The following is a 26,266-nucleotide window of genomic DNA, read 5'->3' as shown; positions in this document are numbered from 1 at the left end:
TAACCCTATGCAAAATATGAAACTGTAGAGTGACACCTTTAGTGGAATTACTAACAAGGAATGTGGGAATATAAAGGAATTACTAACAAGGAACACAGGGCTTTAGGAGAATTACTAACAAGGAACACGCGACTTTAGAGCAATTACAAACAGGGAACACATGACTTTAGAGGAATTACTAACAAGGAACACAGGGCTTTAGGAGAATTACTAACAAGAAACACAGGGCTTTAGAGGAATTACAAACAAGGAATACAGGGCTTTAGAGGAATTACAAGCAAGGAACACAAGGCTTTAGGGGAATTACTAACAAGGAACACATGATTTTAGTTGATTTAATTTTGCTACTTATGTTGCTTTTGTGTCATATCTCATATGACTATCTACCAAAGTAAGGAAACTCCATCATTACATACACTTAGATGCAAATTGCAGAGAGGAACTATACATGTGGCACCAATCTTTAGCTTCATGGAATGGAGTTTCTATGTTTCTTGACAATCAGTCCACTACATCGGACGATTTTGAATTATGCACAGATGCTTCATCCAAAGTAGGGTATGGGGGTTATTTCAAAACTCATTGGTTTGCAGCAGCATGGTCTGATGATTGTCAAATGCTTTTTTCTGTGGAGGATAATTTCTCTATGGCATTCAGGGAGTTGTATCCTACTTTTGTGGCTGCCATTATTTGCGGTGCAGAATTGACAGGAAAACGCATAATATTTACATGTGATAATATGGCCACGGTGAATACACTTCAAAAGTGGAGATCAAAATGTATGCATATAACGAAATTAATGCATAAACTTACATGGTGTGTGGCTTCTTGTAATTATTTTTCTGCCAAACACATTCTGGGATATATCAATAATACAGCTGATGTCTTGGTCCCACCCTCAATTTCAGAAATTTCATGCACCGGCTCTGGATGCAGATCTACAACCCTGCAAATGCCCCCACCCTCTGAGGTTTTATGGACCTGGATAAAGAGGTAAACTTTTGATGGAACCAGGCTTTAATCCCTGCTGCACAAATTGCCTACAACACTGCATTCAACACTTTTAGGACCTTCATGTTGATGTGTGGCTTTGCTTCAAACATGCAACTTTTGCCAGATATTACGGAGAACACCTTCATCTACTTTGTGATACATTGTGCAAGAGCCCTCAACTTGAAGCATTCTACAATAAAATTGTACCTCTGTGGCATTAGGTTCAAGTATATGCAGGCTGGTATGCAATCACCATTCACCACAGACAGAAATAATATTCTGTGTCTTGCCACCATCCTCCAGGCCAACAAAAAAACCCCAAGGTTCATCTGAAAAACTGAGCAAGCCTATTACATACAATATTCTGACAAGCATTTGTACAATTCTGCGAGGAGGAGTAATTGACACACACACACAGATTTGTTGTTGTTGACTGTGTGCATAGTTGCTTTCTTTGGATTTCTGAGATGTGGGGAATTCACTATTCGGGATTCCTTCGATCCAACCATTCATCTCTGTGTGGGCGATGTGCACTTCCACCTAGAAACTGCGTTTTTAAAATTAAAATTGTCAAAAACTGACCCTTTCTGTAGGGGTGTGACCATTCAGTTACATGCCAAGGGTCGTGCTATATGTCCATACTCTGCTCTGAAGACTTTTGTGCAATTCAGGAGACGTTCATCACCTCAGCTATATGCCCCACTTTTAATTAGGACTACAAGTCAAGCGTTATCACGAGTTGTGTTCCTTAATCATATGCGACTTGTCTACTGTAAGATGGGACTGGACACTTCCCAGTATAGTGGTCATTCATTCCGTACAGGTGCAGCTACTTCAGCAGCAGTGGCCCGGCTGGAAGACTATATAATCAAAGTTCTGGGCTGGTGGTCGTCAGATTGTTACACCTCTTAGTACTATTCGGGCAGCGCAGAGGGCCATGGCAATGGATGCAGATAGTAATACGCAGCAACCATGATCATGCTACATTCAACGTACAGGGATAGAAGGTCTCACATTGACACTGTTCTCCCATCCTGGGTGTGTGTTTCTGGATCCAGTTCGTTACTACTGTACCATGTGATGTAATTGCTGTGGTTCCAGTTTCCATAGTAGTTCATTGTGTTTCTGTATTCATTATGTGTGGAGTTTTGTACGTGTGTGATACCAGTGTTATTTGTGTGGCGCTTGTGCCTATCCATTATATGTGGAGTTATGCAAGTGTGTGATACCAGTGTTCTTTGTGTGGCACTTGTGCCTATCCATTATGTGTGGAGTTCTGCACGTGTGTGATACCCGTGTTCTTTGTGTGGCACTTGTGCCTATCCATTATGTGTGGAGTTTGCATGTGTGTGATACCAGTGTTCATTGTGTTTCTGTATTCATTATATGTGGAGTTATGCACGCGTGTAATACCAGTGTTCTTTGTGTGGCACTTGTGCCTATCCATTATGTGTGGAGTTCTGCACGTGTGTGATACCAGTATTATTTGTGTGGCACTTGTGCCTATCCATTATGTGCGGAGTTCTGCACACATGTGATACCAGTGTTATTTGTGTGGCACTTGTTATATCCATATTTTCATAGCCATACATGCATTCAGTTTCTTTATTCCTGGAGGTGTTAGTGCATTCTCATGGTCTTCTTCTACCTATTTCATGGATGTGATCATCTTGCTTCTCATCTGAACTGCATGTGATAACTTACTCATTTCCATTCTCAAATTCCCAAAGTTCATCTTTGCTGTATTCCAATACATGCAAGGAACCACTCCGAGACATTCTCACAAGACTTGTCATTTTTTCATAAATCATAGACTTACTGCAGTTCATGGCTTTGTCGTGATAAGTCAGAGGCTGCTGTTACAATAGTAATGCCAGTCTTCTTATAGTAATTACATGATGTTTCTTGCCAATGGTGATTTATTCCTACATGCATGTATACCTTTCTTTTACATTATTGTTGATATGCTGCTGTTGAATAAACAGATTTTCTCTTCTCTTTTTCTTCATTGAACACCAAAGGCTTCCCAACTATTAATTCTTGGGGGACAACATCTGCTGCACGTATGTTTTCTTTGGGCATTCACTTCATTCCATTCCATTTATTCACCCAAGAATCTAATGTCAGCACTATATGGTGTATTCAAACTAAACCACTGAGTGAAGTCCACACAGCTGCCGCTGTCATCCCAACCTTCGTTGGACAGCCCAGTCTTCGCTGGGGTCCTTCAGTTTCCGCTGAAGAAACTTTACTCAAGGGTTATCCATAACATTCTGTCAGGGAGTTTCACAGACCAGCTGTGACCTCTGTACAATCATGTTGTGCCATTCAGTAGCTGCTGAATCACTCACTGACAGAATGAACAAAAAGTTTCATAAGCAGCAGCAGACAGTCCCCCTAGGCAAACAGTATAATTATAAATAAAAACTGGATCTGTGTTTTTTGTGTGTATAAAATACTATTTATGGAAAATGTTTTGCATTGTCAAAATTCTTGTCAATTTCCATTTTTAATACAAGTTTATGTACTTCAGTTCTGCAGTTTTTCAATTTTTCATAATTTCTGTGAGGTTAAATTTTAAGGATTTGTAAGCAGATCAGATACATTGCAAAAATTATAACAGCATTTTAAAGCTGTAGCTGTAAGCTTGTTTATATTTATGCATTACTTTTGGTGAATTTAATTACAATTCCAACATAGTCTCTTCTGTGGCAGTGAAAATGAATTTTCACTCTTTTTCAATTTTGTCTAAATCGGAGCTTCCCAACATAGATCACATCACCGCTGCAATATTTTATGAGATTTTGTGTTGAAGAGATTTTCTGACTTTGTTATTGCCAAGTAAATATAAAACAATTACAGCAAATTCCAGTGTTCAATACTTTGAATAAACCTTACTGACATTCTTCAACCATAGTAATCTATTGGATTACAGTGTGAATGTCTACAGTACATCACAGTAATATGGTCACAATGTGTAGGTCTACAGTACATCACAGTAATATGGTTACAATGTGTAGGTCTACAGTACATCACAGTAATATGGTCACAATGTGTAGGTCTACAGTACATCACAGTAATATGATTGCAATGTGTAGGTCTGCAGTACATCACAGTAATATGGTCACAATGTGTAGGTCTACAATACATCACAGTAATATGGTTACAATGTGTAGGTCTACAGTACATCACAGTAATATGGTCACAATGTGTAGGTCTACAGTACATCACAGTAATATGGTCACAGACCTTTTTGTGATTTTAGTTACTAATGACACATGATGTATTTTAATCTTAATTGTAAAGACTACAGCTCAATTAAATTCATAGTGCCCTTGTAATATGTCAATGTTCTGTTAAAATTAATAGAATACGTTACCACTCAGAATCACTTAAGAAATACAGAAAGATCAATAACTAATCTTTTAAAAAATTTATGCAAAACTCCATATGATATTAGTTTAAAGTTTGCTTAATTCTAATTTTCATTGACAAGTTGTCCCTGAATTTTATGTTTTAAGGTCAGAACTGAGATATAGTGTCAAGTAGACTGGTTTTGGAAATATGCCATATTTTACTTACGGAAATTGTACATGGTCTAAGCACACTGCTAACTAAAATGAATGCTCAAATGTGCTAAAAACAATCAACCTGAAAGTACACTATTAAAATTGGGAAAATGAATTTTGTGCAACTAGACAATACCAGCTTCTGAAAGTTCAATGAATGAATTACCTAATATATGAAATGTTAAAAAAGTTATCAGCTCTTTTGTTTTACAATTTACCTATGAAGTCCAGGAAGTGAAAATGACAAAGTGGAGCTGGTAGGCTTTTGAAATGTGCACATCTGATGTAAGACCAAGCTATATACTCTATAGCCCATATTACACCCATCAATCATAAGATACACAAAGTCTATTTTTAAATAACCAGTATAACCAGTGAAGAAACCCGGGTAAAGTATTTTTCTATAAAATTCTAACCCTATGCAAAATATGAAACTGTAGAGTGCCACCTTTAGTAACAGCAGCCATATTTAATGACTGATAAGCAGTACTTGTTAAAAAAAAGGGTCTTTATACCAGAAAGCTTTAAGTCAAATCTGGCCTAATTCTGGTCAGTATTTTTTTTTAAGTCACTGCTTAAAGGCATTTTTGTTCTTAGTAATGATGGTTAAGTGTAAAAGACCATCACATACAAAGTCTGTTCAGCTGTTTTTAAGAATTTGTTTAAAAGTTTTGATTTTACTTTTAGTAAAGGTGAAATACCAGGTTGGAAACAACATCTTACTATACCATTTGGAGCATTTATTTCCACACTGCAAAAATATCAACAAATAAAATTTGATCATACCCTGTTTTTGATGACTTTTTCAATAATATCCAACATTTTGCGTGACTGAGAGAAAATGAGACAGCGATGCCCTTCTGATCTGATTTGGTCAAGCAGCTTGATGAGAAAGATCATTTTTCCCGAATGGTTGGTAAGAATGTCGTCATCAATGTGATGAATACGATTTGCAGCAGATTCATATCCCTCAGGTGCTTCCAATATATCATCATCAATGCTGAAATTTGAAAAGAAAAGGATTTTCGTTTGTTTATACAACAAGATCTATTAGATGAAACCAAAAATGTGTCCCAAGAACATGTATGCCCCTGCATAATATGATACAACTTCAGAAACTGCATCAAGATACAAAGTTCGAAAAGTAACATGTCCAACAATTGGTCAAAATAAGCTAAAATAAAAACCCAAACACAAAACTTAATTTCAATCCTCAAAGTGCTTCAAAACTAGAATCTGTATAATGCAAAACAATACTTCAAGGTCCAATTCATTGTACTGAAGCAAATATATACAGACTTGGGTGAGTCACTTGTTGCTAAAGTCTTTTCAATATAAAGTCCCATTTTCAAACTTGGCTTCAATCCATAAAATCCTTGAAAAGTTAATGAAAGGAAAAGGAATTCATGTAAACTTTACAGTTAATCAACGATAAGTAACTCATGATGCTAGCTACAGTAAACTTTACAGTCAATCAACGATAGCAACTCATTATGTGTAACTCGTGATGCTAACTACAGTAAACCTTAAAGTCAATCAACGATAGTAACTCAATTATATTTTGACAGATATAACTGAAAATTGAACCGGATACATTTCTTAATGAAAAGCTATATATTCAATCTGGCTTCAGGCCATGAAGTCTTTCAAGATTTATTAAATGGAAACAGAATTTATGATGAAAAAGAAACTTCTAAGTCAAATAGGGACAGGTACTCAATAAAATTTAGACAGAATTAGGTGAAAATTACCCAAAATCTACTCAACATAAAGCCTGAAGCCAAATTTGGTTTCAGTCCATTAGATGCTATTGAGTCAACAATTTGAGACTGAGAAAGAAAAGTTTTCTAGTAAATTACATTTCTCCAAGGATACTAACTCAATCACATTAAGGTTAGGAATATAAGCCTCATACTGCCCGAACCCAGCTCTACGAAATAACCAAAATTAGTCTTATCATTGACAAAGTTTTGCCCATTACCTCCACTTGCTGCTAATGATGATGCTCACATTGTTGGGAATTGGGAGGGTTTTTGAGTAATGTGATTGGATAGGTACTAAAATTTTATAGAAATATTGCCTTCTTCTTTGAATACAAATTGTGTAATACTTACCTGTTGCTCAAGAGAGCTTAATTAAATAGTGATAGTGCTTGATGAGGGTACAGTGTTTTATCTACCCATGCATCATGCTCCAAATATGCAGACTTTTCCGATTTGATACACAAAAGTCATTGACGGTACGTAAACTGATGCATCCCAATGTTATGTTTTGCTGATTAACCCCAAACAATGGTTCGGTCTAAAAATTATTGCCAGTACGTAAATTGACGCACCCCAATATTAAGTTTTGCTGATTCACAAAAAAATAAAGGTAGGTTCTAACTACGTTACTGGCTAGATTACAACTCTCCCAAACAATGGAAAACATGTGCATGTCAGTTTCTTACGCTGATGTTATCATAATACATAGGGTTACAAGTGAGTGTGGAGCCTGGTGCTGATCTTACATGACCTGTAACTGTCACATCATTTGTAGCAACAGGATGTTAGAACCAAATAATCACCACACACAAGAAAGAGGCGCAAAAATACACGTGATTTTAAAGTGATTCTCACACAAAACTATTATTTTATGCGCATCCTTGTCACACAATGAACAACAATTTCCATTTGCTCAAGTGTATGCCTTGTGTTGTTCCAAGATACTGTCAGCGTTTGACTGAAAATGGCATCCAAGGCCAAAAAATTTAAATAGATCCGAAATGTAAGAAATTGGACCATGTTTGTACAACCGACTGTCGATAATAGTATTGTTATCGAACCAGTGGAGCCTTCATCATCTAAAGATGAGGTACCGGTTACTCGTAAGAGAAAACATACAATTTTGTGCAGCAATAGTTGAAAACATACGCTGGCTACATCTTCAAAAAGAAATTAAGTCGAGTGAAGAATGTGGCAGTGAAGATGCCTTTATATTTTGCCATATATGTACAGAGGCTAAAAAAAACTCCATGTCCAAATGTGCAAAAATACAAACAAACAACTTTCAGAACAGTACACTGGCAAATCATGCTTGGTAACCTAACACAAACTGCTGATTGAAGGTCCACAACACCAGGCAGATTTTAATCCAGTTTTACAAACAAGATATAGCAGTGAAAGTGCTACCTAAGTGTGTACATTGGCTGAGTGTAGAAGACATCCCTTTTTTAAAATACATATCTCTTCCTAATTTAATACACGACTTAACAGATGAAGAAATCGATGCCATTGGCATGTTGAAGAATTCTGCCAATCAGTATGACTTGGCTACTACCTGTTCAGAGGTACTGGAGAGCCTATCAAATGTTGAGGATGGTCTTAAATGTGACCTGCAAAATTCATCATTTATGACAGCAATGGCAGATGAAAGCACTGACATATCCAACAATAAACGGCTTGTCATATGAGCTCAGATTAATTCTGATGACATGAAACCATCATGACTTTAAACAAATACAGAATGTTCAGATTCTTCTGGCAAGGGAACTGCCTTATTGGCTTTAATCACATTTTATTTTTTGTTGTGTATTTAAACAATGGAATTATTTTTAAAAACTACTGGACACTGATCATCATCTTGAATAGGACTCATAGGATGGATTTTGACTCACTGTTTTTTGCCTTGATGAGTCAAATGACTTACATGAAACTATTTGTAGATAAAACAGAGGGTATAATCCTAATGTTTGCAAAGAATCAAGCACACAAAACAAAATGTCATATTAGAAGGAGTTTTTGTCTCTGTATGCTTCACGTATTGCTTGAAGGCACAAAAAAAATTCCATTTTGGAAACAGGGTGAGGGATTCTGACCTATTAGAATAAAAATTGGATCACAAATCTTTATCATAACCAGTATCCCATTCTACCATAATGCCTGAATGTCAGATATCATGTATAGTAATTGGAGCTATATTTCCTCCTTGTATAATCAGCCTGCTGAGTAATCGAGGCACTGAGAGGGACAATATTATAGATTTGACACCAGTCCATGAAAACATGCAGTTTTTCTTCTTAAGCCTTCAGAGTGAATTGCCATCTAGTTTTTGAGTTTCTCTCCATGAATGGAATGTCCAAATTCTTTCTTTTGTAAGGCTGCCTCAGTAAGAACCAGATGCAAAGAAGATGGTCCAGATGTGGGTGGAACACCTGTGATCATTGTTGTTTGGGAAGAAACCGTTTGGTCAGAATCTTTCTATGTAGGTTATCCCTAAATCAAGTAGATTGCTGACCCAGGACAAGTCCCATCTGAGATGGGCTATCAGAGTTATCTTACAAATCTGTCTCTTATATTTGGTATTATTTTTTTAATCTAAGGGAAAGGGAGAGGGTTACAGGCCTTTAACCCCTTCCAAATGATTGACAGTGGGAAATTTGTTTCCATCTTGTCACAAAAAGGTTGATAATCAGACACCCCCAAAATGCACAAATCTGATGAAAAACCAATGGATGAAAGGATCATGCTGAATAAATAACCTGACCCTTTCTGGAGAGAGAGAATTGCAATGGACACTGAATCTGCTGGAAATGTGTTTGGCTTGTAGACTGATCAAAGTTGGCAGCAACAATGTAGAAACTGTCAAACCATCATGCACAGACTGGATTTTTTTTTTACCTCCCTCAAATTACATTGCCACCAAGGAGTTGTCCGACATAATCAGGAACGATTTCTCATGCAGTTGGTTCTTCCAAAACAAAGACTTTATGAAAGCCTTTTTGAGGAGGTTGATACAAGGAGGCAGTTCCCCTGGCCCCAGCTTGATGCTGCTCATATCCAAGTCGGGCAACAAGTGGGCTATCCAAACGTATGTACCATTTTCTGCAGACGAATTTCTGTCATAAGCCAATCCTGGTTGTGCCACTGACACAGGAATGATCGTACCACATTCATGATATTGACCTTTTGGTCGAGTGGACTGGAAAAATGGGCACCATGGAGCCAGCAAAGTCATTTGTAACAGGCACATATGAAGACCGCCATGTGGGATAAAATCCACTGCTGCACTGAACATCCCAAGGTGTTGCAAGAACTCTCGCTGAACTCCCATCCCTATCAGTTGCCCGCAATGGGATGGTAAGTCAGTGGCTACAGACTGGAAGCTTGGGGGTGGGGAAATTAAGTTTCTAACCTCCCCTGTAAGGATGCCTCTGAGACTGATTAGACTGTTATCTCCTGGCATACAGTTGGGATCTGAACAGCACTTGAACATAAAAAATCCCTTTTCCTATTGTTCCTCCATTGTGGCAGGGATGACTGGGTTTTAAATGAAAATGTGGGTCGGGTACTGAATTGGAGGGGTTGTTCTTGAGCTGTGAGCATCCAAACTACTTGAATTTTGACCCCTAACAGCAACAGCAAACCAAACTGAATCATTCTTAACATTACACATGATGCATCTTTAGTGAGCGACCTGGTGTGCAAACATGTGTCATGACATATCAGATCCAGATTGGCAGAGGCAGTTAATGCCTTCAAAAATGGATGGCAAACTGCCCTGTTAATGACCATGCAATTCGGGCTGTCAACTCCCATGCATGTTAGTTGAGTGATTTCTTTGCCGTCATAAATTACCAACAAGGAAAACCCAACATTGAAGACATGGCAATAATGTTTCCTGATAATGCTTCAATATGGCACAAAATATCTTATCCACTTTATAAAAATGTGAAGCAGACATATCAATTACTGTTAAATTTGTATACAACACCAGTAGTTCAGTATGGTATGCAACAGATTTCGTTTTGTACCAGTGTGAAGAAAACGTTGCTCTCAGAAATTAAAGCCTAAGTTGCCCTAGGTCACAGATACATCCAGACAGCCCATGATTAATCTCTTTGATTTTGATTGATTGAGAAAGGAGCTGTAAGGATGGAGATTCTCCCTCATCATCAGTGTCCACTGACACTCAGACTATATTTATGCATGGTTGTAGGTGGAAGGTATTCCTGATATATCTCCTGAATGGCAGATTGAAACTAAACCCTGTCTTCCCCATGGTCTCATTAGAGTAAGTCTGCTGCTCTCTTAACACTCACCATGTGAAGACTCCTGTTCATGTTCTGTTTCCAGTTCTGGAAAAACAAATCTCTATGGAAATTATCATGTGATGCCATGATCTCTGTAAAACTAATGGCCAATACCCTGTGTGTAAGCTGTGAACATTGGAAAAGCTGTCTGCCAGACAATTTTGTCATATCAAGATAGATGGATGGTTAACTCACAATTAAAAAAAAATATAAAGAAATTAATAAATGATAAAAATAGCATAAAATAACTTGTGGAAGATGTAATTCCATTTTTTTTTAAATTCTTGAAAAGAAACAGAATTTTTATAAATAAGTGATTCAGCAAAGTAATTGGGTGAATAATGGAAATAATACTAACAGTGAAACAATAGCAAAAATGTGAAACGGTAGATTGCAGATCTTCAGGAACATCTAATGATCAAAATTTATCACATAGCTGGTAAACTTTACATACAGTGTTTGTGGTTTATATGTTTGACATGTTCGAAATGTTGACATATCACTTTATGTGAACCTTGGTCCAAACAAGCCCATGAAATTCCTGCACAATATCCTCATTACTGATTGGCCAAGACCATTGGAATAGTCCTTTCTTTATATATTCTAGAAACTTTAATTTTAACAATTACTATCAAGAATATGGCAGCAGTGATTCCAATTAAAATCAAATTAACTTTGGGAAAAAACAAAATTGTATCTTTGCCAGAATATGATCACTTTACCTTACAGAGCATTCTCTGAATACAAAACTGAAACTAGATAAAATGCTTCTAATTGGAATGTATGTCAGACTATGATCAATTTACAGAGAATCCTAAAGCTAGATAGAATGCTACTACCAAGTATTATGGATCATGTACCCCACACCCAGGACATCGTTGGTTTAAAAGTCAACCAACAGAAGTAAATAACTTCACTTTCTTATGAAAAGAATGTTAAAAATGCTAAGCTCCAACTGACAAAAAGTCTTCTAACCACAGCATTCTTTCAAACCAAATAGTGCAAATATTCAGTCACAAAAATATTAAATCTGGAATCACGCAGCAATACCTCATCTTAATTTAAGATACAATTTTTGCATCCAGTTGTTGTTGTTGTTGTGGGGTTTAACGTCATTTTTCAGCACAGAATAGGCTATGCATGGCAGCCAGTATTAATGGTGGAGGAAGAACCTGGGAAGAACCACCGACCCACGAGAAGCTACTGGCAAGCTTTCTCACATACCCACATTGGCCGAATCCTAGACTCGAACCCATGCAGACAGAGGTGAGATGGCAGTGATCCGTAACGGAGAGCGCTTTAGACCACTCGGCCTCTCGGGGCCCCTTTTTGCATCCAGTAATCATCCTTCCAAACAAATATCCAACCACTTAAATGCTACTTTTGATGCCAAATCCAATACTGTGTTATAATCTATTTTCGTTGGACTAAATTTTTCACAGCTTTGTATATAAAAAAGGCATTTTCGTGGGTACTTAAATTTATGATTTTGCCTGTCAAAGATTGCATATTAGTAAGTATTTAGTTTCATGGTTTAACCTCTACAAATACCAAAAATAAAAAAGAATAAAACTATGCCTATGTAAACGGCGGTCACTTTAATATTTAAAACAATACTACCACCTGTATGAGCACAAATCAAGGACATGGCAAGTTCAATACTTACATCGTGTTTTCAACCAAGTGAATAACATCAGTCAAGTTGACACAGCAAATAAAATTAAAACAAAACTCCCATCTCTATGAACACAAATAAAACACCTGCCAATATTAATCACTTTCACCATGTTTTCGTTTGAATGCTCAACATTAAAGGAAGCCGACGCAACCAGCAACACTAAGCCAATCAGTTATTAAAGTACATATGAATGTTCTCTCACTTAAACCACTGTCCATCAAGCTGTACCATCAGTACTTTCTGATGATCATGGCGTTAACACTGTGGCTTAAGAGTGGTAAAATTCAACTTAGACCCTCCCCCGGGTTTCTGAACTTCCTAACCTGACAGAAGCTGTGAACATGGCACAGGCGCTTGCTTACCAAGCAGCTAATGAAGCAGTTGAATGCCTGCTTCAGTCACTGTCCCAGAAAAGAAAGCGAGGAGAGTATAACAGTTTTAACAATGCCATTATGGAAAAAGATGTTACTGGTGACGATCAGTGCACAGTATTAGTCAACCTTGCAACCTCATTAATCAAGCCAATTCACACTGAATGGATAATTGCAGCTCGCGTGACAATGAGTGAACGATTGGACCTAATTATCTGTAGTTTTGAGAAAGTAGGACTTGTTTAGTTCAGCAATTTGGGGATTATTTACCTGAGAAGCATTTGTGAGTAACATGAGACTTGATTGACAAGATGTTGATACAGTTGCATTGTCCAAAAATCTGTGAAGTGTGAGCTTTAATACTCTGCTGTAATTAATGTGTATACATAGTGTTTCATCCACAATAATGTTTCAAGAAATAGTTATAGTATTTTTCAGGATTATTGTTCTTTTGGAATAAAAATGCATGGATAAAATGAAATGTGCTTTCAGAAGTATTTAAATGTTTCAACAACAATTGTACTCGAATGAAGGATTGATTTGAATAAGAATTAAATTTAAATTTCATATACTGCTATTTTGTATCATTTTTTCTTTCATTTTCAGTATTACTACTGTTTGAATACCTTATGCTCTTTCTCTATTTCCTCTTTATTCTTACATACCTCACATATCGATTTAAGGCACTGAGTGTAAAATTACAGCTATCGGATACCTTATCGAACATGTGCATTGAAACACTATAAAATCATTTATAATTCTTGTTTGAAAAGGTTAAAATAAAAAATAAAACAAACACATGTAAAAGCTAATAGTTAATTACCAGATTACAGTATTGATATTGATTTATCAAATACTAGTAGCTGTGTTAATCTCTAGGAATGGAACACTAAGAAAATGGGGGGGGGGTCATCATCCTACGTGGCTCATTTTTCATTGGGGATTTAAATTCGTGGTTTGAAAATCGGTCCCTCATGAAAACTGATGATACTACAGTACTGCATCCGTAATAAATGTCCACTGTGCAATCAAAAAATTTTTCAGTGGAAATGTTGTATATGATGCATCAATTACTCATGGTGAGTGAAATATATGCCAAAATACAGGAATTTCCATCAGATATCCAGTATGGAAAATTTATTTCATCCATGTAAAATATTCTATTCATTTGGAATGACAGGTACATTATACTGGTAGGTTTATGCTAATTGTACTTTGTTGCTTTACTTTGTCTGCCATGACAGATAACATGAGAGTCTCACGGTAATTCAGTTCCAAATCAGGCTTGCTATAACATATTTGGATATTTTATGATACATTATTCAATACACGCATACCATATTTACTATGATCCATTTACATTTACAAATAAGGGTTCAGTGTCCTTATATGTCCTGATCAAGTTATCAGTGTAACTATTACGGCAAATGATCCAAAAGAAAATATCAAACAAAGAATTTCTAATATGATATGCAGCAGTCATGGTATTAAAAAAGAGGACTATTTAATTTCTATCAGTATTTGTAAGGAACATGTTCAAATTTTTTACAGTAGGCTGGAAAAATGCCAGGTATGAATCACACCAGGCTGCCCCGTTGATATATATAGGCTTGTGTTAGTACTCAGCCCACAGTGTATTGGTACTAATATTAGTACCTCATTGATTACATGCAACCCAATGTTGTAACATTTATGTCTATGATTTTACTCACTTTTCATCTCCTTCCAGTCCAAGCTGAGCACAAGCTCGTGTAGACAGGAGGCGGGGATGGTCACAAATTTTCTTCAGGACTGTCAGGGCTACAAGGGGGGACTTGTTGGTCATAAGCAGCTGTGAAAATACAATATCATAAAGTTTTTAGACAATGTGTTCTTTAGAGCATTGATGAAATAATTATTAAATTAATAATAATTAAAAGACGTTTATAGGAGTTTTCTACCTAAGATTAGAAATCACTGAAATTTATTGCTTTTTAATGCTGATTGTTTATATATAAAAAATCTGTTAAAAAAAATCAAACTTGATCTTTTTTATAATCATAGTGATGTTCATCCATCGGTGTCAATGAGAACCATTCAATGTCATCAGTTCACTGGGGGTTAGTCCGGAGATGGCTGATCAGTCCAATCTGAGCCGAGGAGTCTGTTGCAGTGGGGACATCGATGTACAGGTTGCTGACTGGGAGTTGCAGAACTGCTGTTCCTGGATCTGCTCAGATCATATTTCTCAGCTGCGTCCACCAGTCTTTTCTGCTCAAAGACTCCTGCACCAGCAATCACCTGACTGCGCCAAGCAGATCACTTAGCAGCTACACTCTCCCAGCTGTCAGGATCAATGCCTAAGTTCTTCAGCGAGGCCTTGAGGGTGACCGTGTACCTCTTTTTTTGACCACCGTGAGGTCTCTTAACTTGCTGAAGCTCTCCATAGAAGACCTTCTTAAGTAGGCATTCTACCGGCATGTGGACAACATGGCCAGCCCATCAGAGTTGTGACTTGCACAGCATTGAGTGGATGCTTTAAGTGAGCAACTCTGTGTTCGGTACCTTTTCCTGCCATTTCAGTAGTTTTCTCAGGGAGCTCATATGGAAGTGGTTCAGTTTTTTAACATGGCAGCTATAAACAGTTTATGTCTCGCAAGCATAGAGGAGGGTGGCGAGAACAACCGCTTCGTAGACTTTGAGTTTGGTGGCAAGCTTGATGCCTCTCCTATCCCAGACATTTGATCGTGGTATACCAAATGATACGCTGGCGTTGGCAATCCAGGTGTTGACCTCATTGTGGACTGCTTGTGAGAGGGCACTGCCGAGGTATGTAAACCTGTCTACATTTGTGAGCTTTTGGGTGTTGACAGTGATGGATGGTTCCTGGTAATCTTTTCCAGGAGCTGGCTCATGCAGAACCTCGGTCTTGCTGATAGAGATGGTGAGTCTGAAGTTGGTGCACGCTGTGGAAAAAAGGTCCCTGCTCTGTTGCATGCCTGCCTCTATGCTAGAGTTGAGGGAACAGTCATCTGCAAACAGGTCACAAATGTTCTCAACTTTGGTCTTGGTTTGAAGCCTTTCCCATCCAAAAGGTATTGGAGACCTACTCCCACATCACTCTCCTTGAAAGCATCCACCAACATTACAGAGAACATGAGGCCGAAGAGTGTGGGGGCTAAGGTGCATCCTTGTTTCACACCATTCATAATTGCAATGGGTTCAGAATAGTCACCCTGGTCCTGGACTCTGACAAGCATGCCATAATGAAAATGCCTCACCATTTCAATGAAGACTTCTGGACATCCAAATTTGGCCATGATCTTCCAAAGGCCTTCCTGGCTGACAGTGTTGAATGCCATAGTCATGTCCAAGAAGGTGGTGTATAGCTGGACAGTTTGTTCAAGACACTTTTCTTGCATCTGCCTGGCAGCAAAGTTCATGTCGATGGTGCCTCTCTCCTTTCTGAAGCCACAATGACTTTCTGGCAGTAGGCCATAATCAAGATCTGTGAGTCTGTTCAGCAGTAGCCTGGTGAGGACCTTGCTTGCGATGCAGAGTAGAGAGATTCCTCTATGGTTGTCGCATGATTGGCGATTGCCTATGTGTTTGTAAATATGGATGATGGTGCATCTTTGAGTTCTTGGGGTATGCGTTTCTGCTTCCACATCCCACAGAGCAGTTCTGTTAGTCTTTCCACTAGCTTAGGCCCACCAGACTTGTAGATCTCAGCTGGGATGGAGTCTGCTCCTAGATCCTAGAGATTTCCCACTAGGCAGGAGCTCAATGGCCTTATGAATTTCCAGGACTGTTGGAGGGTCAGCCAATGTCTCGTTGATCTCCACCTGGGGTAGACAGTTGATCGCTTCATCATTGATGGAAGAGGGTCTGTTGAGGACAGTCAGTGTTCTGCCCAGCAATCCAGTACCTTCTCCTTCTCAGTTTTGAGAATGCTTCCACTGGAGCTCAAGAGTGGGGCTGTGCCTATGTTAATGGGCCATAAACATCAGTAAGAGCACTACAGAAATTCTTTATGTTGTGTCTGTTGGCAAAGGACTGAATATCATCAGCCTTTCGGCTCAGCCATGTGTCCTGCATCTCACGCAGTTTCTTCTGCACAGCTTGGTGGTACTCTGCTGAAGGCATCTTTCTTTGCAATGGACTTGGGGGTCAATGATGTATGCACGATGGAGACAATGCTTCTCCTCTAGCAGGGACTGTATTTCTTTACAGTTCTCGCCAAACCAGTCTTGGTATTTTCGCACAGTGATGCCCAGGGTTTCAGATGCAGTATAGTACACCAGAGGTTTGAAGGCCGCCTAGCATTTTTCTATGTCACTGGCATCATAGTCTGTGGTTTCTAGTAGGCTTGTCAGAGCTTCACACAGAGCTTGTTCAGTGTTGCAGACTTTCAGCCTGGAAACGTTGAGTCGCATTGGGACTTTAATTCCCTATGGACGTCTGGGAGGTTGAAGTCTAAGATTCATCTTGGAAATCAGTAGCCTGTGGTCTGTCCAGCAGTCAGCACTACACATGGCCTTGGTAACACGGACATCCTGCCTGTCATTTCTATGGATTAAGATGTAGTTGATCAGATGCCAATGCTTAGATCGTGGGTGCATCCAAGTTTTTTATTATGGTTAGGCAGACAGAAGACAGTGTTTGTGATCAGGAGATCATATGTTGCGCACATCCTTAAGAGCAGATGTCCATTGCTGTTGCAGTTGCCAATGTCTATCAATAACTCCCTCCCATGAGATGTAGTCTGTGCCAACTCTGACGTTAAAATCACCAAGAATAATCAGCTTGTCTGACTTTGGTACTGAAGCAATCAGAGCTTCCACATCCTGGTAGAACTTGTCTTTGGCTTCTGCCGAGTTGGTCATGGTTGGTGCATAAGCACTAAAGAGTGTTGCTTGCTTTTTTCCATGCAAGGGTAGCTTCAACATTATACGCCGTTGGACTTGGGCACGGGTACTGACATAAATGACTTGCATGTGAGTTGGATTAAAATGAGGGAGAGTTGTGCTGTGTCACCCTCACTCTCTCATTCAGGCCCCATTTTGTCCAGTAGCAAGATGTAGTCACGCGCATGCTACAGCTTCTTGGGAGCCTCAAGTGAAAGCTGAGCGCCAAGTGGGGACCATAGGTGGACTAGTTACCCCCAAGAAAGTACGACTGCTACCCCCATCAAACTTGATCTTTTTTAGATCCATTGTAAATTAGGTTTTAGTTCATGATGGCCTTTAAATATTATTATGTGGAAACAAGAAACAAACTCTGTCATATACGTGATGGATAGATGTATAAATGTGGGGAAAACTAATATGAAATCTGGATAATAAATCTAACTATAAAAAGGTGTATGCAGAAAAAAAAGAAAAAAGACCTTCTAGTGTTTCTGATGCAAAATAAAGGTGTGTATGTCAAAGGAGACCAAAGTCTATAAGGATACCTTTCAAATTTTGAAAACAAGGTGACTCGCCTGACTGCTTATTTATGTTCGGTCCTTTTCACAATTATCTTTGTATTCAATCTGTTTGAATGCATAGTTTGCTCCACCATAAAATGTAGCAAAGCATATTGTTCATTTAAATTATATGCATACCTCTTTGACAGACTCCAGTGAGAGGAAATCCTGGTATATTTTAAGCTGGGTGGCAGTGAGAGACAACCAAACAATAAAGTCATTCTTCCTTGTGAATGATGGCATCCTGAAAATTCAATCTCACAATTAAATAAGATGTGTCAGTATCTCCCAGAATATCAAAGCTTACATAGTTGATTCATCCCATTCGTATTCTTCTTCGCCTTCACTAGCCAAGGTTTCAATACAATAACCCTATCTACACCATGACAGATTGAACAGATATGTTAGTGCTTTGTCCTAGCGACATCTATTGGATTTCACGAGTTGCCTCCTTAATATATAATGCCAACCAATAGCATGTAACAGAGGTACATTGTACATCAGCCAAAAATGGTGGAGGCAATTGACTCCAAAAGGATACTTCATAAATTTAGCATTGAAAGTATGACTACATACCAGAGGGAAACCATTACAGGTGAATTTGTGTGAAAGGTATTTGTACAAACATGGCCCACCAGTGGAAAATTGCTTATTTATTAGTCCATTCAAGTTGTGTGTCCCCCTTGTCTCGATCATGTAGGAACCGTGTTCAAAATTTGAACAACTTAATTTTGATTGTGGTAGCTTGTTGCCACATCACTGAAATTCACAGACCTGAAGCACAGGAATATCTGCTGGATATGCCAAGGTGTATATCAGGTAATCATATCAGAACCATGGCTAGCAAAGATTCTTCTTCAAATAAACTCAAATACCTACATAGATGTAAATATGATTTAAAATGGTTGTATTAATGTCTGAAATTAAAGAAACCAAATTTAAAGTATCACAAAAAAATGTATCCTGCAAAATCAGACCACATCATCAATTCAGATTAATTTTTCCCATTCACTCAATAGTCTTTATTAGAACTTTGGGAGGTATTCTCATAACGGTAAGATACACCCTGTCTGAACCTTGGAAGAATACAAAGTTGACTTGTCTCATTCCAATCACAGCATCCACAACCTCTTATTTAGAACTAACCTAAAAGTAACCTAAAACTATGACAATTTAATTAAAAAATTATTAGTCTTCTTCCTTACTCAAAGTGCAAGCCATTCACAAAACTTAGTGAAGATATATCATGCAGAACTAATATTATTGTGTGGAAATTTTTTATTATTTCAATCAAAATGACCTGGACCTTTCAGGACTATAAAAAGCATATAAAGTTACTTAAATTTACAGCAAATTGCTGGACCTGAATGCTTAATTGACCTACAATTTGATCAATATACTTTCAGGAAACAGATCCCCGGCTGCATAGTAATTTTTTTACCCTAAATCTTGTGTTGCTTGGTTTATTGTTTTCCCCAAAAATGTGGAGATCAGTCCAACTTAAGCATCTGTACTTTTTTCCTGACTCAAGTTTCTTTCGATATATTATCAACCTTATTCAACAAATTAATTAAAATGAAGTTATCCACAAATACAAGGCTCTGCAGAGCACCCAGTTTTGCTTTATAGATGTTCCCTCAACATATCTCACGTGACAGAGAACTTTAACATGGCATTGTAAAGTAAGCATCACTGTTGCTGATGCTGCTACAGCAAAAAGTGATTCTTGCATCTTGCCACTCTTAAATTATGACTGAACAAAAATAAACATTCAAGAACTTGTTCACAGAAAAATCCTTGCTACCTTAAGTACTGAGAAGTACTGAATATGAGAAAAGCAATTGTGAATTGAAACTTGCATAGTGTCAAATCATTATGTGTGATTTTGTATCAAAATACCACAATAATGTTATGGTTTTGAAATTTCTTCACTCTCTCTGTCCAATATTTGGTTTGTATATTGACAATGTGCATATGTCATGTGTAATATAAAACTGCATCAAAGAGTTTTTTAATTGTCTTGACATTGTTACTCAATAAAAGCAAATATTGTTCTGATGTAACTGTAAAACTGCTAATAAGCACATATGTGAATATAATTATCCAGTGGTCCACCCCACATCTTATAATGCCACTCCTGCTAAAGGAAGAAAGGCCTTAGAAAAAAATCCCTGTCTTCTTCCTCACCCCAAACCCAGTAAAATTATCTGGTTGGTCAACTGATTGTGACACTTAAGTAGTTTTCAGACATACTGCAGTTCGATTTATAGATCATAATTACTTTGGCAATGTATGTCAGGCACTTTATTGCTTGCAGTTTAGTCTCCTGGACTCTGCTGTATCTATCATCATACAATTTTATGTGTGCATTCACCTTTATCACTTATGTTAACACCCATAAAAATAAATTCTGGTTGCAATGATCTATTTTTCTTGTTAAACCGCCAATGCTAAGTTTTTGGATTACCATATATACTCATGTATAAGCCAAATAATTTAGGAAAAATTAAAGGCCTGGAAGATGGGGGGGGGTCGGCTTATCCGCAGGTCTTGACAGTTTTTAAGTCTTTTTGTCGACTACTGTAAAGGCTGTAAATCTTGGGACATGAAAAAATAATATTTTGCTTTGTCCTAAGATATATGCATTTAAACAAAAAAAATTTCAGTGAGCCGACACTTACTGAACTGTTATCAATTACTATGATTGATTTTGTTATTGTTTTGCATGTGCATATTTTCTGATTTCTCCAACACGATATTAAATAAAGGTAAATACAGACTTCAAAATTTGCAGGCCGGTTGAGTTTACCCGGGAGACCCGGTTAAATTCTAATGAACAGTACTTACACAGTGCAAAGCATGCATAGCGTCACTTAAATCCATCCCATACATATTAGATGCAGATTTTGCTTTAATCATTGTTTCAACCAAATTGCATTCTTCCACATAACATTTCATCAAGTCCTTAATAGCTGTTTCAATTAAGTTGAATCACGTGCTCATGAGTTACTCATTTTCAATGATACAAGCGATCCTACAAACTGAGGTAATATTTATGAAAAGGTATGCAGGTTTAATTGTACAAGGCATATAACCAGCATAACTTACATGTTCACAAAGAGTGGGAATAATAAAGACTAAAATTCTCATTATAGATCAACTAAGATCATCATCGATTTATGTTAGTTTTGTGTTTTGGCTGAACAACATCATAACTGTCCACACAGTTTAAAGCCAGATGTTTCGCATCCCATTTGTTGATAGTTGGTGGATGTCTTTCGTTTTTTGACAGCAATATTGGCCAGTTAATCATTAAAACCCTGAAATTGTCTTGTGTTAAGAGGGAATTTTGACTGGCAACTATACCAGTACAATGATGTGTAATTGCCTAAAATCTTGTTTTCACTAAATACTGATCCATCTTCTTTGCCTAATATGTGCAAAATTAGCAAAGGACTCATGGTTACTCCCTATGATGTGCCTTATTTTCATATTTTGGTCATCTGTGGCCAAACTGCACAATAGCTAAAGCTTAGTCTTAAATAAACAAGCAATAAATCCAGTGCAACTAATTAAAAATTAATCTATATCGATGCAACTATTTTCTGAAAACGACTGGCCTTCTGTCATGATTCAAAGAAACCATGTTCTACACTACCGTGTGTTACACAAGCACCAACAATTGATTGGGAAATAGGATTCCCAATTTTGTAGAACTAAAGGTACCTAAATAGGCAGCCTCATGGTACCGTACATGTGGCAACTATTTCTGCCTCGTTGTATATCTGACCTTATTCCTTTATTGTCAACACGCATGGCATTTAGCATTGTCTACTATAAAACATACGTATTTGGAATTATTTTTTGAGGACACATATGCTGCTTTATATGTATTTTCATTCCTTCTTTGAATTTAACGATGGTAATTAACGTTCGTATATACAGTATAAAAATGCCAGATGCTCTCTTGTGTAAATTTCTTTCATGGGAATGGAGCTACAGCATATGAAGCTACAGCATTCATTAATTGCCGACAATTTTATTGTTGTGGTTTATTTTTTTGTTCTGGCTATTTTCTGACTTTTGTATTGCTGTGGATGAAAAAATCATAAATTTATGTGAATAATGTTTAAACTTAACATCCTATTTAGTGAAGAAGTGAATTCTTTCTACTAATGGAATTATTTTGGTCACGATAATAATCATGTTGATTAAAATTTCCAGGTCCTATCTACCGTTTTCAACGATAAAACGAGCGATACATCAAAGTTTCTGTTACCAATTTTGATTGCAATTTTCTTCAAGTTCAACATATAAGGATCAATTTTTTTTTGTATTTTCTGTTATAAGAAATGGGATCCAAGCCTGACCCTGCATTATAAGTAGGTTTGCGAGTTATCAGGGCATGAGTTATCGAGGGAGTGGTGTAACATGTGATTCATCTTACATGTAGGACTAAACAACAGAATATGCCTTCCATGGATTGCGATATATCTATTTATGTAGGACTTTTCTGTTTTGGGAGAAATTAAAATCCAAGACATAATGTAATAATCACGACTTCTCTGCAAAATCAGGACATATTATGAAAACAGACGTTGAGTGACCCCAAAATTCGGGAGTTTTTTTCTCTCTCTTGGCACGAGAGCTGACAGGTATGGTGTAAGGTCGCTTACAGCAGAGCAAACTACAATTCAGCTTTAACGGTATTAGCATCATTTTTGAAGGATTATTTCTGATGCTTCATTATTGTATCTTGGACATTCAGTGATGTTGGCCTTACTTTTATTGATGGAAGACTGAACCGGAAGTTGCCCTTCCTCCAGTGTAATGCAACTATGAAGATGAAAAAAAATGGATGCAGAAAACGTGAGAAAAGTAGATTTGCTATATGGAACCCAAACATTAAAGTTTTCTCTTGTCATCTTGGCCTTTGACCCCGAGTGTCCGAGTGGTCTAAAGCGATAACCGTTCTGGATCACTGCCATCTCATCTCTGTCTCCATGGGTTTGTTGTTGTTGTTGTTGTAGTAGGGTTTAATGACATTTTTCAGCACACAATAGGCTATACATGGCAGCCAATATTAATGGTGGAGGAAGAACCCGGGAAAACCCCGAAAAGAACCATCGACCCACAAGAAGCTACTGGCAAGTTTTCTCACATACCCACATTAGTCGAATCTGAGACTCGAACCCACGCAGACAGAGGTGAGATGGCAGTGACCCGTAATGGAAAGCGCTTTAGACCACTTGGCCACTCGGAGCCCCTTCTGCATGGGTTTGAGTCTCAGTATCGGAAAATGCGGGTACGTGAAAAAGCCTGCCAGTAGCTAATCGTGGGTCAGTGGGTCTTCTTGGAGTTTTCCAGGGTTCTTCCTCCACCAGTTATACTGGCCGCCATGTATAGCCTATCTTGTGCTGAAAAATGGTGTTAAACCCTACAACAACAACTTTGGCTTCTGAGCTCTAGAACCAATAGGGAATTGTATGTGGCCAAGTGTAGACTACAAATGAGTTTAATAAAAACTGGAACCAAAAAAAGTATTGAACAGTGACCAAACAAATTACAATGTTGCTCACAGTGAGCCTGACCTTTCACCTCTCAACCTCAGAATCAATGGGGAACTGCTCCAACCTAAATGTAGTATATAAAGTCTGATGGAAACTTGACAGTAAGCTCTGGGAAACTTGGCTTATCACGCAGAAAGGGATATCCTATTTGCAGCTTCAATGACCTTGACAAACATAACATCACCAAAATCTACAGGCTTTGCTTGGCCTCTACCCATACATGAACTACAGATGAGGTTTGAGAAGGAAATAAAGACAACAGCAAACTTATGTTCTGGAAACCACCTTGTCTATAGATGGATTGACATGTAGACAGACATTGTGATCAGTAAGATAATACAAAACTGATACAAATTGTTGAATTTTGTACAGATGTAAAATAATAAAGCTAAATATGTTAGGGAAAGTTAATGTAAAATGGGTATGACTGGTACCTGGATATTGTTTCATTAAATTTAGTGATGATTCAGTCATACTATAACATGTTACCAGTCATATCCACAACACAGTGCAGAAAATTAACTGGCAAAATATTAACTAGTGTTTGACATGGATTTTTTCTCACAAATTTCAAAAACTAGAAAAATGTATTTTTTTTAAAAAGTTGAAATACTGCTTTAATCGGCTACAAATCTAATCAGATCATTTACATATGAATACAACTATGACTACAAAATTTCATTTACATACATTTAGTTGTTTTTGTACAATCATGCCTGCACGCCTCTTTGGATAGATGGACATTTTGATAAGATCAAATCAATATGCCCACCCCTGTGCAAGCAGTGCAGACATAAAAATAACCAATACTAACCACATGCTAGATGATGTGTAGATGTACTTACATAGTTAAAATATTTGCAGGGTAAGATGCATCTACAATAAAAGGATAATGAGATATAAAAAAGTAGTAATTATTATGTTTAATTGGGAGAAGTATTTTTCCTCAGAAAACTTTGAGGACATAATGACTAAATCAATCTGAAATCATTATTCTGTGTTCATGAAAAAATTAATTGTGAATACTTAAGACTGAGTTCAGTCAACCCATCAGCAACATCATCATCATTGTCACTTGGCTCTGTCTTTACTCCAGCTGTAACCTCCATTTTGGTTCGTCTCAAGAAGTAGGGGGAGATAAGTGTCTTCAGGCTTTCTGCCATTTCCATCCCTAGTCTCTTTTCTCCTGCAGTTGCATCTCTCTCTCTAGCCTTGAAAATTTAAATTTGTGACAAATTATTAAACTTATTCAATACAGCAAGGTGACCAGGAAAATGTTCCTAAGACATTCTGATTTTAGAAAGCAGAATCCATATGTGTATTAATTACATGAAGCTTTTCTTGCATTACCAATAATGTCTCAAATTTTGAGGCAAAATTTAATTCACAAAATGTATCATTATTTTCTTTTATTAGTAGCAAGTTTTTCATGTTTATAATCAGGCAAATCAAAAATGAAAATTTTATTGAATTTAGAAAGAGTGAAATTATCTCAGGTCTTACACCAGAAACTAACTAGTTGCCAACCATGAATCAGCTACCAGATATCAATCATCCTACTGGACCACTGACCAATAATACTGTTGACCAAGTGTGAGAACTTAATTAAGCTACATTCTTTGTCAAAGCATTGAGATCTATGGTGTCAAAGCAGAGGTATAACATATATTTAATTAAAATATAAAGGGGGGGGGGGTAAACTAATATTAATCATGTAAAACTTGTCTACTATTATAATGTTTTGATTGCTTTTACTAGCACTATTCTCCAGTCCAAGGTAAAAATTCCCTACTCTAATTAGTAATTATTGAACTTGAACAAAACATTAAGTCTTAATCACTTCCATCATTCAGAATATTATCCTTCTTTGACTTGGCTCAAGACAAAAGGGATCCAAGTGGGGATCTAGATATTTGGTAATAACAGCAGGTAAGTATTACATAATTAAAACTAGATTAACTCTACAAGACTACATTTTAATAGCAGTAATAACATTGCCTGACATCATGTTGTTGCCTTTTCGAGCATGGAGTAAGGGTGATGACCCTATAACAACTGTCAGAGAAATTACTGTTTTCAATAAGATGCAGGTGAAGACTGGCAGATGAATTGCTGCAACTTGTTGTTCTGACACAATTAGATCTGTTGCATAAATGCTCTCACAGGTGCACCATCAAATAAAGGTAAAAGAAAGAAAAACAACAGAGACTGTAAAAAGAAAAAGGAAGTATTCAGGATATCATCTAGAGCTGAATGATCAAGAAAGGCACAATAAAAGCCTTAACCTCTTTGGCTTTGTTTCTTATAAATGACAGATCTCTGTCGGAGACTGAAAAGCTTTAATTTCATGGGCACCTCCATGCCCAGTAGCAAAATCATATTACACAATTTACAAAACACAAAGTTTTCTCCTTTACTAGATGGTTTTACAAATAAAAACGAGATGCCACAATTATCCTTCCAGTTCTGAATTTTTTTCTTTCCTGGAGAAAATTCTGAAACTTCTGCTTTTCTTTTTGAGATCATTAGAAGCTGAATATTACAAAGATGAGATACAGTGATAGCA

The 26,266-nt window shown here is 37.3% G+C and overlaps 1 protein-coding gene across 1 annotated transcript in view; it reads right to left on the bottom strand.

The window, feature by feature from the left end:
- LOC149775767 (DNA excision repair protein ERCC-6-like) overlaps positions 1-26,266 on the bottom strand; it is a 175,223-nt gene that overhangs the window by 102,695 nt on the left and 46,262 nt on the right. The window contains exons 9-12 of the mRNA XM_089943693.1: positions 24,727-24,911; positions 18,269-18,374; positions 14,394-14,512; positions 5,349-5,562 (exon numbers count right to left, since the gene is read on the bottom strand). Coding sequence (XP_089799819.1) covers positions 5,349-5,562; positions 14,394-14,512; positions 18,269-18,374; positions 24,727-24,911 — 624 coding nt within the window. The remainder of the gene's footprint in view (positions 1-5,348; positions 5,563-14,393; positions 14,513-18,268; positions 18,375-24,726; positions 24,912-26,266) is intronic.

The sequence above is a fragment of the Sinohyriopsis cumingii genome, chromosome 19, assembly GCF_028554795.1.
Source record: "Sinohyriopsis cumingii isolate HCF-2022 chromosome 19, ASM2855479v2, whole genome shotgun sequence".
NCBI classification, from domain to species: domain Eukaryota; kingdom Metazoa; phylum Mollusca; class Bivalvia; order Unionida; family Unionidae; genus Sinohyriopsis; species Sinohyriopsis cumingii.
This window is presented reverse-complemented; position numbering and strand designations above follow the sequence as displayed.